This window comes from Pelodiscus sinensis, chromosome 13, assembly GCF_052426305.1.
Source record: "Pelodiscus sinensis isolate ZL-2025 chromosome 13, ASM5242630v1, whole genome shotgun sequence".
Classification (NCBI taxonomy): Eukaryota; Metazoa; Chordata; order Testudines; family Trionychidae; genus Pelodiscus; species Pelodiscus sinensis.
Window position 1 is genome coordinate 45,296,233 of NC_143064.1, and position 14,449 is coordinate 45,310,681.

General features: G+C 49.2%; 1 protein-coding gene across 1 annotated transcript; it reads right to left on the minus strand.

The window, feature by feature from the left end:
• Positions 1-414: 414 nt before the first annotated feature.
• Positions 415-12,921, minus strand: SLC25A53 (solute carrier family 25 member 53). Its single transcript, XM_006137451.5, has 2 exons — positions 9,536-12,921; positions 415-3,853 (listed from the first exon to the last, which is right to left on the minus strand). Exon 2 carries the CDS (start codon positions 3,813-3,815, stop codon positions 2,922-2,924), a length of 894 nt encoding a protein of 297 aa, XP_006137513.3. The 5' UTR covers positions 3,816-3,853; positions 9,536-12,921; the 3' UTR covers positions 415-2,921.
• Between the last annotated feature and the right edge of the window lie 1,528 nt (positions 12,922-14,449).

Genomic DNA, 14,449 nt, shown 5'->3' on the forward strand with positions numbered 1-14,449 from the left:
CTCTATTCTTCTCTCTGGCTACGTCTACACTGGCCCCTTTTTCGAAAGGGGCATGCTAATTTTAAACTTCGGAATAGGGAAATCCGCGGGGGATTTAAATATCCCCCGCGGGATTTAAATAAAGATGTCCGCCGCTTTTTTCCGGCTTGGGGAAAAGCCGGAAAAAAGTGTCTAGACTTTGAAGTAGGAATAAGAGATCCTCCGGAATAGGGCTTTATTCCGGAGGATCGGGCCAGTCTAGACGCTTTTTTCCGGCTTTTCCCCAAGCCGGAAAAAAGCGGCGGACATCTTTATTTAAATCCCGCGGGGGATATTTAAATCCCCCGTGGATTTCCCTATTCCGAAGTTTAAAATTAGCATGCCCCTTTTGAAAAAGGAGCCAGTGTAGACGTAGCCTCTATGTCTACACTGCAGGCTTCCTGCACAAGAAGCTTTTTGCGGAAGAGATCTTCCGCAAAAACTTCTTGCACAAGAGCGCGTCCACGCTGCAAAAGCACATAAAAAATGTGATGCGCTTTTGCACAAGAGAGCATCCAGACTGCAAGGACGCTCTCTCAAAATGAAACACTGATTGCTATTTACAGAATCGCCACCAGGGCACCTGTGCTTTTTTCAATTGCCTCTTTTTGCACAAAAAAACCCTCTTTCCCATCCACACATGCCTTTTTGCACAAGAGCTCTTGCACAAAAAGGAGTTATTCCTCATAGAAAGAGGAATACCTACGCCGGAAAAACCCCTCTGTTCTGTCGTTTTACTTGCGCAAAAACGCGCTTGAGGTGTGGACACAGTGAGTTTTTGCACAAAAACTCCATAGTGTAGACCTAGCCTCTGTGTCTTCAATTTACTCAGTCACTTGTAATGGAACCGCTAACCCACAATGCTCCAGGAAGGAGAGTTCAAGAATTTTGTTAGGAGTCTTACTTAAAAGAACCAAGTGCACTAATACAGATGCAGTGTTATGTCATTTCAGGTGAAGAGTGAAACATCCTCTAAACCCACAAAGCACAAGGTACAGTGTCGTCTTGTGGCTACTCAGGAACCTAACAGGAAATCAGACAGGCAGAGACAGAGTTCACAGGCTGAGTCAAACACTGAATCGTGTCTCACCCATCCTGTTGTTGATGCAATAGCTCAGTAAAAGTATCTGACAACTGAGTCGCTGGCGCAGACTCTCATGGACATAGGTGCCTAACTCACTAGCACTTAAGTACTTTTGAGGACTTGGGTCACCCTGCTTTCTGGAGCTAGGCCCCTTACATACATTTGCCCCTGACTTCAGTGGAGTTGCAGCTGCTTGCATCTGAGCTGAATCTGGCCTAAAGGGTCTTGGGTTGAATCCAGCTAACAAAATAATTCATTTGACTTTGCATTACAGCTCCGGCCTCAAGGAATTCTCCTGCATCAGTTCTCACCTCTTCAGTGCATACTCTGCCCTCGTGCTCTCTTGGGCAGATCCACATTCTAGTGCCACAGCAAGGCACGGCCTCACGCCATCTCCCAGCCAACATGCCCACAAGTTGAACAGGAGCGAGGTCAGGATGGAAGCTAGCACATTCAGTGGCCTCTGCCTGGAAACTCTCAGAGAAGAGGGGGAACTGCTGCAGGGCCCCCACGCCTACTGTAGCAAGGGAGTCATCAATGCCGTCGCGTCAGTACTGCCAAAGACTGAGACAGATCTAGCAGCATCATGGGCACACCCGGGCAGTTAGAGGCAGATTATCGTTCACTTACAGCAGGAATGGTTCTGTGCCAAGCCCAGCTCTGAACTCTGGAAGTATCATGAAAGCTTGCAGAACGCGGCTGTGACCATAACCTTCCCCCCAGCTGTCTCTGTAACTACCTGAGCTGAGAATGAAAACATACTTGGCCTGAAATCCTGGCCCTCAAATTCCCATTGACTACAGTGGAGCCAGGAATTCAGTCAGGAGTCTACCACTTCCAGAAAGATTAGCCTGTGAATCCCGAATCCAATCCCGAATCTCTGCTTTGCCCCCAGTAGAAGTCAGCCTCCTTCAAGTAGCTCTGTGAGCTTCTTCCTTTTATGAATACTTAATCTGCATGGCCTAGTTCTCCACCTCAGCCCACCTGCCCCGCTTCCCCAGAGCCTCAGCATTTGAGCTAACCAGAGGCACCAGTGCAAATCCACAATAAAACAGCTTCTAGGGCTTAGCGCAGCTGGGTGCTTAAGGAGACAAATGTGCAGTACTGGAAATCTTAGAAGGACAGTGCCTGTTTCGGCGATGGTGAACGCACGGCCGTTCTGTAACACTTTCCACCCGTGCTCTTAAAGCACTTTGAACAGGGAAATAAGACTATCTCCATTTTTAAAGAGGAGGCACACGATAGTGGATGCTTCAGGGGGTAGCTGAGTTAGTTTGTTCAGGGTATATTTAAAAACCAATTAGTCTGGTAGCACTTTAAAGATGAACAAAACATGCAGATGGGATCATGAGCTTTCGTGGGCACAGCCCACTTCTTCAGATGATAGTAAATGTCATTACGAGGCCACAGTAGCATAGCTAGGAACAGAATCCTGCTCCCTGACTCCCCTTCCTGTGCTTAGCCGCGTAGAGCACCCTCGCCCCATAACCATGCGGTCAGATCAGCCTACAGCAGGCGAGGTTGGGCTCTCTCCATTTGGCCACAGAAAAGTCCAGGTTTAAAAACCAACCAAGCAACGTTCTGATGGGGCGGGGGAGGGAAATGACTTAACCAAAGTTGCCCCTTGGTTTTGAAAGTATGGCCTGAGGAAACGACCTTTGACCTGGAGGCTGGAGGTTTAGCTTGTGTGCTAAAGTTTTATTGACTGAGCTTCAGAGCCTCCTTGTAAACACTCCCCCCCCCCCCCCACGCCAAGTCCTCATGGCCCTAAGACATGGGGCTAGACGTGCCAGGGCCAGTGGCTCTCTGGCCTCTCCCCTCACACCACCTGGGACCTGTGCGCAGCGTTCTCTCTCAGGAAGTCATGGATGGCGGTGGTGAGACCCCATGTCAGACAGGACCGGAGGACCAGGAGGGAGCCACCCCGGTAGAGAAGAGTCAGCTTCCTCCCGTGCGACTCCCAGACGGACCACGCAGACTCCCGCAGGCTGAGAAGATCCCTCCCCCCAACCTGCGACTGTATGTTGGCCACGAGGACGCTCAGCGGGTACAACAGCAGGCAAGTCACCGTCCCGTTAACACTGCCGGACACCAGGGCGGGCAGCCAGCTAGGCAAGCCCCTGGCAGCCAGGCTGTCCCGGAGGGGATCCTTAAAGGAGAAGTAGAGCGCGCTGCCCAGGCTGTTCCGCAGCAGCACGGGGCTGAGGCCACGGTAGTAGCCCACGACCAGCCTTTCCTTCGGACCGTACGAGTTGAATTCCTGCAGGATGCTGCGGATGTTTGGGAACCTGGCATCTTTCCGGCCGTCCTGGAGGACGTTCTGGACCCGCTCAAAGGGGTTCAGGACTAAGGCCTCCACCGAGCCAGACAGGAACCCCGCTGCCCACCGCTCCCCCAGCGTGCAAGGCTCGGAAGGGTTCCTGGTGAGGAGACGGAGGAAGCTGTCATGGGTGCCAAACAAGAGGGTTCCCTGGAGCGTCTTGGACAAGAGTGGTGGGAAAAGGCCCCGGTAGAAGCGGTGGAGGCCCTCGCGGCGCAACTGCTGTATGGCCTCCTGGATGGAGAAGGCGTGGATCTGCTGGCGGAAGATAGTCTTGTAGATGGGGAAGGTTATGACGGTGGAGAGGAAGCTGGCAACAGCCCCTACATTGTAACTCCCAGAGCTCCATCTTCTCTCTTCCCCCTCGGTCTTCTCAGAGTCTCCGTGCCGCATGCTGGTCTTTCCCCCGATTCTGAGACCTCCTTTAGCCACTAGGGGTGGGCAGAGAAAACCTGTAAGAGCTGGTTATGGGGCAAGTGACACCATCGTTCGCCAGCGGGGAAGGCATTTTATGATCTGGCCAACTAGCTTGCTCCTACCTAGAACTAATTCACGTGAACTGATCCCTCTTCAGACATTGACCCCCGGCTGTCCTGGGAGACTGACCCGTCTCTTGGTCAGTGGTAGGACTGATTTTCTGTCTTAACCTAGCATTCTGCTAACACGACAGCCCCATTTTATCCCTCCTCTCCTACTCGTGTTTCTATAAATACAGTCCCTTTGTATTCAGCGTTGGGGGCAAACCTGTTGGCTGTGTCTACACTGGCATGAATTTCCGGAACTGCTTAAAATGGAATACTATTCCATTTTCAGTTTTTCCGGAAAAGGAGCGTCTACACTGGCAGGCTGCTTTTCCGGAAAAGCCCTTTTTCCAGAAAAGCATCTGTGGCCAATGTAGACGCACTTTTCCGGAAAAGACTACTGGGCTGTCTACACTGGCCCTTTTCCGGAACAGTGTTCCGGAATAAGGACTTATGCCCGAGCGGGAGCAGCGTAGCTTTTCCAGAATAGCGGCTGATTTTGTACAGTAGAGCATCGTTGCTTTTCCGGAAATTCAAGGGCCAGTGTAGACAGCTCGCAGCTTATTCCGGAAAAGCGGCTGATTTTCCGGAATAAGTGGCCCAGTGTAGACGCAGCCGTTGTGTTTTTCCAGCACAGCGACCTCACGACAGCCACCTGCAAGCCCAGAACGTGCTTCTCATTGCTTTCCCCTCCTCTCTTTGTTACCAGCGTTTACCCTCCACCAAGCAGCTGGAGCTAATCATGCCCATGGGTCACATCAGTCTAATGGTCCTTTCTGGGGTGGTCTGGTATTTCATGTTGCTCGATGGAAGATTTTGCAGCGTGTCTATGCCCAGATGACCACTGCTCCTGCACTGGCTAAGCGATGCCGAGAATCACCACCCGCAAAACAGATTGAACTGGCAGCTTGCCCTGACAGAACCATGCTGGGCTGTCATCAGAGCCGGGGGAAGGAATGAGAAGCCTGGTTCTCCACTGAGCTGACTACTGTGCAGTTACATCACAGGGCACAATCCTGGTGCTGGGGAAGCTAAATATGCCACCCCCCCACCCAGGGCTAATCCAAGCATCTCAGCTTCATCCAGAGCCTGGGAGAACTTTGCCTTGGACTTCACTAGGATTTGATCAGGCCTGCGGCTCTCAGCTTTTAGGGCAGTGTTTGTTAGTTTGCGGGGAACACACTGGCAAATCCTGCAGAGGCTGGGGATGCTCCTAGCAGAACCACGGTGGTTCCATGGTGCAGGGAACAGACACTGGGGCTGTGTCTACACTGGCCGCTTGAATTTCTGCAAGAGCACTGACATTCTACTGTCTGAAATCAGGGCTTCTTGCAGAAATACTATGCTGCTCCTGTTCGGGCAAAAGTCCTTTTGTGCAAAAGGGCCAGTGGAGACAGCTCAGATTTGTTTTGCGCAAAAAAGCCCCGATGGCGAAAATGGTGATCGGGGCTTTTTTGCGGAAAAGCGTCCGTGCCAATCTAGACGCACTTTTCCGCAAATGCTTTTAACAGAAAACATTTCTGTTAAAAGCATTTGCAGAAAATCATGCCAGTCTAGATGGAGCCTGAGTGTAGAGACTCCTTACACAGCAGCACTTGGCTATCCCCCCGGAGCACTCCAGCAGCAGGGAAAACACCCCCCCGCCATCCCTCCAGCATGAGGGCAATGCTGCATTGCTGCCTCTCACACAGTAAATGGTGTAAAGTGGGGTTTTACCCCCATTGTTTCCTTGGTTCCCCATCTGCCTGTCTCTGCCCAATGTCTCGTCTTATACTTTGATTGGAAGCCCTTTGGGACAGGGACTGTTGCTTGTCCAGTGGCTAGCACAATGGGCAGAGCCCTGCAAATCCGCAGCGATCCGCTTTCTAGCCCCAGCTTATTTGTGCAGGTACGGACACAGATGTGGACACAGATGCAGACACAAACTGGGAGTCTAGAACCTTGCAAATTTGCCGTGATCCGCTTTCTACCTGCAGATCACTTCTGTGGCTGTGGATACCAATTGTGTATCCCCGGAGCGCTCTGCCATAGAGCCCCGGAGCATGCCTGAGAGGGCCAGGTGCTCCTGCAATACAAAACCATCTGAAGAAAGTGAGATCATAGTTCAAGGCACTTAAAGAAAAGGTCACATCATGCAGCCACTGCCACAGACTTCAGCTCTCAAAGGACATGGATACGATAGATACGATGGGCCCAACCCATGCCTCCTGCAGCTCTGTAGAAGTCCGTGGCGGTTCCCCCAGGGTGGAATTTGACTTAACGCAAGCATCCCTTTTCTGACTGCGGTGAAGCAAAAGCTTTTGGTGACAATCGCTTCCTTTTATCTTCTGAGAGTTCACACAGAAGCTTCCTGCAGCGATGGGGTGAGTCGGAGTCCGTCTCCCCACCCCCCACCCAGAGCTGACCGTGTGCACAGAGCTGGGAGGCTGCTGGGAACAGCTGTATTACAACAGAGCTCCCCTGCCACACAAATAGCTCTCCGAACCCCTCCTCGCTCTGTGGTTCCTTTCCACCTGCCTGAGACAGCGACCTCCTGGGGGAACTCCCAGCCAGGTAGGTCTGCTTTGAAGAGCCTCTGCCAGAGTGACGCACTCAACAGCTCTGCTCGTAGGAGTGGCCTGAGCCCCCTCTGCTCCCATTAGCGATAAGGACAAAGCCAGACAGCTTGCCCCTCCCCTGGCTGGTCGGTAACTAAACACACTCAACCCCCTGGATCAAAAGCTCCGCTGGCCCACGGAGGTCACCCCCGCCAGGGGAGAGGGAGATGGACTCTGTTCTGTAAGGACAGGGTTGCCATATTGTAAGGCCTAAAGCCAGAGCTGTCCCATAGGATGAATTGGGGCAGCTGCTCCAGGCCCTGCTTTGGGGGGGCCCCTTGCGGTGGCTGCCTCAATCGCCCTATGAATGGGAGGGCCCCCAGGGATTACAGGGCCTGGCAAGAAGCAGCAGTAGGGGTCTCCCCCCTACACACACTGACCGCGGCAGCAGGATCTGGAGCAGCACGGTAGCCTGCTCCGCTATGCCGCCCTGTCCCAGCCAGGCGTGCTTCACCTCTCCTCGACTTGGGAAGTAGAGTGCCACAGCCCCATAGAACGGGGGTGGGGTGGAGCAGGCTGCTGGGCTGCTCTGGCTCCCCACGGGTTGGTGAGTGGGGGTGGAGGGAGGGTGAGCCCTGTTGCCACCCTGGGCTAGGCTCTGTAATCTTCTGGGCCCTTTGCAGGACAGGGCTGAGGCAGGGTAGTTCCCCTGGGCTCTGTGCCTGGGGCAATGGCGAGGGCAAGGGGTTGCCCCAGGCCCCACATCTCACTAGGAACAGCCCTGCCTAAAGGCCTTTGCTGCAGCCAGATTAAAAACACAGCAGCCGCCATTAGCTGAGAAGCAAGAAGTCAGATCCTCTTTCCCTCTCGGTGACATTCAAACAACGTAGTATCAGGCTGGTAAGAAGATCCCATCCGAACGGGAGAGCACATAACAGAACAGATCGTTAGATGCTTAAAGAAAAGGCAGTTCGATAGCATCCTGTCTGGCAAGAAAGCACTGACCTATGGTAGTGAAACCCTCGTCTCTTTGTTTTGTATTTACAGTCCCCACTTCTCTGTTACCTGTCTGGCCACCACAGAAGGTGCTTTTCTGATTGTACATTCTTCAGGATAGGAACTTTTCTTCTCCCAGCCACTCTCAGCCATCTCCTGATGGAAACAGCACAAAGCCAAACTCCCGATTTTCCCTCAGTCCACCTCCCCTAAATCTCATCTGTTACAGGTATCTTCCCCACCATCCCCCGTAGGCCTCCCTTTCCTTACACATCTTGGTCCTATCCAAGTCCTGCTGCTTCCTCCTCCTCAGCATCTCTCTCACCCTCCACATTACACACACACTCCTTCCAATTGTTTCCATCCATGTGCAGAATAATTTGTGTTATGTGCTGATGTGCACCACCAGTAGAAACACGTGCTACCAGCAGTGGGTGCTCTGCTAATCAACTGGGCAGCATTTGACTGTGTCCTGGGCAGCTGCCCAAGCGCTCAGCTTACAAGGAACATTGCTAGGGAGCAACTGTACTTTTTCCTTTAGGAATTTTAGTGGGTATTTTAACCCTACAGCTTCGTTAGGCTCCTAAATCCTTTTGAAGGTTTGGGCATCTCTTCCTTCCTTCCTCAAGGCCCCTAGGGATGGGGCAACCAACCTCCTTGAATTTGTCCAACAGGTCCATGCCCAGTTCCCATCGAAGTCCCTCTTCAGAGCCCCACTTCCGTCTTGCAGCCTAGGAATCTTGGGAACCTCGATATGAAATCCCTGCGTTTGTTCTCCAGCCCCCATTGGTCTGTCTTCAAACTGTGGAACGGTCCCTTGTCCAGAAAACGAGCACGTCACAGGCTATACCAAGGTGGATTAGGGGTTTGTGAGGCCCTGGGGCAGAGCTGGGGGGCCCCCTCCCCCATTCCTTCCACCTGCAGTCCTCCCCCAGCACTCTTATCAGAGAGCAAGGTAGGGGCACAGGGCTTGCCCTGTCCCACTCTGTGCATCTTTTGCTGTGCAAGATGGAGGCATGGCAGCTTCCCCTGCTCCCCCACAGGAGCACCAGGCAGAGCAATGCCAGCCCCCCCCCCCCCCATATCCTGAGCCTGCTCTCTGGCAGTATGTCAGGGCCAGTCCCTGTGCCCCAAAGCTGCTCCCCTGTAGGCAGAGGGGTGTTTATTCTTCCAAGGACCCTGCCAATTAGCTGGGCCTCCAGGGCACAAGGCCCATTGGCTAATTACCACGGGCTGTACCATAGCCAGCAAATAAAACCGTGTGTTGACACTGCCTAGCCCACAAACACTATTGGCAGAGGTGGACATGTTTTATCTGATGATGCAAAGAGCAAGTAGATTTTGACTAGGGCAATAAGTTGACTCTGATCTGCAAGGTGTGCGCGCGTGCACGCACATTACACACTATTTATAAATGGTGAGAATCTGATTTGCACTCAATGCCAGACAATGAACAGGGGCCCCATACAATGCCATCAGCAACTCAGCCGTTTCAGAGGCCACTAGTGATCGCAGAATGAGCCCAGGGGAGAAATCGGCACGAAAGAAGGGGAACTCAGTCATTTGTTGGTGATGAACAGCGCTCCATGCCTCGTCTTTTGTTGTGAATTAAATTCCCTTGTGTAGCTAAATCCGCTACAGCAATTGTGGTGGTGCCTTACAGCCTGACACCACTTTCACAAATGACTGGATAAGAAACAGTTAATCTACACTGGACACAAAATTATTCACCTCAAGCAAATGTCATCAAAGGCTGGGAGAGGCTGTGTTTCCTTTTCTCTGAGAATTTCAGATTGAATATTCTCGCCTGACTGTTGCGCAAAAGGCTTGATTTGGGGGCAGGAAAGCATAAACACACCCAAAGAGCTTTAGACACTAAATCAGAAAACTGCACCAATCAAAAATCAAGGACTGATAAGATTACTTCAGACCATCCCTAGGTTTGTATAGAAAGAGATTAAAGGGGATGTAAGTTCTTTAAGAAATTACAAAACCCAAACATTATTAAACCAAAAGGAGGCAGAATCCCCCTTTTAGAAATCCTGTACTAATTCATTACCTTGTATTTATCCTCGAGCTGCTTCTGTTTTCCCCACACAATGCTATTCCCACGCCTCCCTCGCTCTCAAATTCATTCTCCTTTGCAGATGGTGAATGAGCTTTATTTTGTGGCATTTGCAGCTCCGGAGAAACAGACTAGCTTACCACATCCTTTTAACACAGACACCACCCTGCCACAATCTCATTGGCTGCCCCTGCTGCTACTCAGGAATACAACATCAGCATTAGCCAGGGACATATTACCGAACATCTCTACTAGGCTGTTTTAGGGACCAAGGCATCAGCAAGAGTAGCTGCAGGATCTCAGCACATTAAGGATACTGGAGCACAGGTGGCCAGCGGCTGCTCAGGGATGAGGTTGGGGCACAGCATGGAAATCCTGATTGTAATGCCTTTGTTCAGTTTCAGGGCTGCAGGGACCTAGCACTACACTCTGCATGTGTCAATTTATACCACTTCAGATCTTGAGACACCCCCCTTTCTAACAAAGCACATAAAAGACAAAGGGAAAGGTTGCCTGGCAACATCCATGGTACAGCATGATTTTAGCTAGATGCATGTCCACGTATGGGCGTGGCCACGTTTCCCACAGTGCCATAAAGTTTGTCTACAGCTACCAGTCCTGGCTCTCAGTGTCCTGTGCTGTTGTTTAACTCATTTACCCCTAAATATCTTCTCAGGTCTCAGTAAGCAATGGAAGTGTTGGTAATGCCTCTAGACAATATCGACCTCCTATGGATTGGGAAATTTCTCTGGTTTGGCACTAGTCAAGTCCTGAGAATGCTGGACTAGCGGTTTAACCTGTAATACAAAAAGCTTTAAAACTAGCCCTTGAAATTGTTTTACCAATCAAGCTTTCTCTGTGAGTGGGGTTTAATCACTTTGTGTCTGGACAAAAACAGGACAATTGTTTGAAGAGACAGCATTTCTGTTTTCTTCACAAAGATTCTAGATTCTCGGCTTCACAGTTCATTTCTGATGCTAATTTACAGCGACGGATGCAAGATACAGTCAAGAAAAAAAATTGGAGACAACCTGGCTCTGAAATGAGCAAAGAACAACTGCGACTCATTAATAAATGAGATTCAAGTGTCAAGAGTTTGTCAGGGCTCAGAAAGCCCGCGAATGGTAGTTTCCAGGAACACTCAGAACAGGATTTCTCCACATGTAATCAAGACATGGGATTGTGCTTTCTTGTCTTCTGTACACAGACCAGAACACTTTTTCAAATGAAAGAAGGGAATTACTATAGGGAATGCTGGGCCGGTGAGAAGGAATGGCACGCAAACCAACCACTTCAGATATTCCACTTTCTCCACATGCTGGGCAGAGAAGAAATACGGTCAAACTTGCAAGCTGATGTCAGATAATACAGTACAAAAGTAAGGAGGAAAAACCTTCCACCAGTAGGGACTGAATTGCCTCAAAGACAGCTTTTACAGAAGGCCAAGCTTTCACATGCATTAGAGTTTGGCGAGAGCTTATTTCCTTTGACTTGCTCTATGTACTCGGTGAAAAATCTGTAGGCTTTCGTTGATCTTACATAACAATTTCCCCTTTCCTGGAGGCTGAAGTCATTCTGTGGAATTTCAGTCAGTCACTTTGAGAAACTAGAGTCCAGGAAAAGCAGCTGGTGTTCGAACAAATCAGCAATCCTACCAAAAAAGAAGACAAGTAGCAAATTGCACTACTTGTGTAGACAGCTTGAGGTTTGCATCATTCTGCAAAAATCCAATTACTCAGAGAGGTCACATCCTGGCTCATACAGGGTTGTGAGAATGGGTGTTTAGCACTGCCTAATTACAAGCATTTCTCAACTGCTGCTGAGTGCATTACCTACCCCATTATTCCCGAGTACAGGGGATAATAGGTAGTGAAGAATTACAAGTTTCAGGCTCTATGGACTTGTATAATGTCACCTTCCAAAATGCATCCGTTTGCAACAAGATGTTCCAGGAACTGTAGGGGAAAGCCATGGAAGGCCAATGCTGTTCAGTAAAAGACAGTATGTGGTATGCAATTCACTTATGTCTAGATAGCGGGGCTATCTGAAATAGCTACCCTGCATCTTTTCAACACACCCGTTATTTTGGAATATTTTCCAAAATAGCAGGTGCGCTATTATGGCATCCCTGTAATTGTTGTTCCACGATTAAGGGAGGTCTTGCAATAGCATGTTATTTCGAAATTGGGCGCTGTGTAGATGTGCCAAACTTCAAAATAAGCTATTTCGAAATACAATTGAACTAAGACACACAAGTTGTGTGGCACCAATCGCGTATCTTATTTCGAGTTTAGTGTGCTGTGCAGACACGCCCTTAGAGATCTGTCTGCTAAAGTCTAGTCACTCAGAAGCAGCTCTTCCCCTTAAAGCGGGGGTGGGGAGCTGCACTGCAAGTCCCTTCTGACAATTACTACATGACCCCAGGAAGCCCAAGCCTGTGGGACCAGAGTCAAAATTCAAGGGCTTCAGCTCCAGGTAGCCGGTAACCTGAGCTCTGTAGCCCAGGGCTGAAGTCCTTGGCTTCAGCTTTGGACCTGGGTGGTGGGGTTTGGGCTTCAGCAAGTCAAAATCAGCAACCCCTATTTTAAAGGCATGGCAAGAGAAATGTCCTTGGACACTAGGTATCTATTATCTTTACCATTCGGACAGAGAAACCCCAGAAAGCAATTAGGACTCTCGTCTATCATATCTAATTGCTCTCAGTATGCATCTCTGATGTATACGGCTCTGATCCAGTCAAGGCCCACCCTCATCCAAGCAACATCCCCCGCTATATTTTTAACTAGGGCTGTCAATCGCAGTTAATGCCTGTGAAACTAATTTTGTTTTCAGTTAAACATGTTAATTGCTTCTCTCTCAGCAGGGAGGGAGGCACTGGCAGCAGGGTGGCTGGAGCCTTGCATCCAGAGGGGGGCTGGTGCCCAGACATGAAAATATAGAAAACATCCAAAATACTGAAATAAATGGCATTAACATTAGTATCCCTATATCCTACTTACCGATTTAGGGAGCAGGTAATACAACTCAGGTAGCTCTTGGATTCTCCTAACTGCCCCCTTAACATTTTCCATGTGAATCAATGCTTGTGCCCCACAGAAAGGTTCTGCACATCACTACTATGACAGTTATGCAACTTACCTGTAACATCATCTCCTTCCAATGAAACGTGTGACGCAAACAACCTTACAAGGAGCTAGCGAACAATTTTAAAGTCACTTATTTTAATTCCATTAATGTCATTGCCCAGCTGATCGGTATGTGGACAGAACAGGTGCTCAGATACCACGATGGGAACTGAATGCAAAGAACCAAAACTGCACTGGCACCCTTAACTAGCTGAACTACCATGTCTTCTGAATTGGAGAAGATCAGAAGTCTCTGACACGAGACTATTACATCCTCTAGCAAAGGTACCAGGGGTTTAAAGTTTCTTCCACGCAAGTGGTATATTGCTAGTACAAAGAAGCTGTATGTTCTTCTGTCTTCCACCATCTTATGGCTGCACAAGTTCACAGTAACAGCACACACGGAGTCTCAAAAATGCCATGCATGTTTTAAAAGCATTTACAAATTACAAAAATGTCTATGTAATTATTTTTTAAATAAAAGTTTAATTTCTTCATTGAGGTCTTAGTTTACCAGAAATGCGGCTGAAAGTCTTCACACTGCTTTGATGTCCTTGCTCTTGGCTTTTGATCACAATGTGTTGGCAGTGAACTAGCAGGAGCTTTGAAGTAGGAGGCAGAAGTCCTGGACAGATCCTCAGTCTAGCTCAATGCAGGAAGCAAGGCAAGGAAGCAAACATACACGCTTTCCAGACAAATACCAACTTCTTATACAAAAGAAACACTTCTTACAGTGCAGGGTTTTAAGTTGCTGCAAGACAGTAATCGGGGGGCGGGGGGAGGAGGAAGAGAGTCTTACTTAAAAAGGCACAATACTAACAACTAAAAGGACCACTCCAAACCTAGACAGCCAGATTTTTCCAGGTAGCGATGCTTATCTCCCACCCATTAAATCCCTCGACTGACACTGGCTGTAGATACAAGTGACTCCAAATAACTTCCTTCCCTATCTCCAAAGATACACAAGACTGTTTATAAAAGCAGAATGCATACAAGAACCAGCTTGGTCTGCTACCCCGTAAGAGTCCAGGAAAGACTGGTTTAAACTGCTTATCGTGGGATGGTGCAACTACCATGCATTCAAGTTTTGGATTATGCCTATTCTACAGGCAGGAGCACTGAGACAGCTTGACTGTTTCTTCCCTTCCTGCATTAGGAAAGTTACTGCCTGGGGTTAAGTGTGACATTGCGAAAGTGTCAACAACAGATACAGAGGGCACAAGTCTCTGCCTGACCTATCACTGAGTGCCTTACATGAAGAACAGCTGGCTGACTCAGCCATCATTAGCCCTTCCTAAGGCCTCTAAAGTCTCTCTTCCTCCATTAACATTCCCAAGATTCCTTGAGTGGGGGAAAGAGAATATTGCAGAGGTGGCCAACTGTGATATTGGCCACTTTAAAGAGCAAAGGTGGGTGCAAATACTGCAACCAGAACAAAATACATCAGAAACTTCGTAACGGAACAGGCTAAAATGCATGGAAATAAAAACTTCTAATAGGAAGTAAACAGATCAGCCCATGTTAATCTACTCTGCAGATGCATGCCCAAGAAACGTCCATATCAATGAAGGGTCAGGAAGGCTAGACTCACTAACAGAGTGGCAAAAAAGGGGAAATTAGAGGACAAGTTTCCTCAGTAGAACAATCTGAATTCAGGGTTTTAACACACTGCACAACACAGGTCCTAAATCACCTTCTGAAGGAGGAAACTGCTCATCCCACCCTGTAGTGCCTCACTTCTCATCAGAAACACGGTCAGCAGACAAGACTTTTATAGCAACTT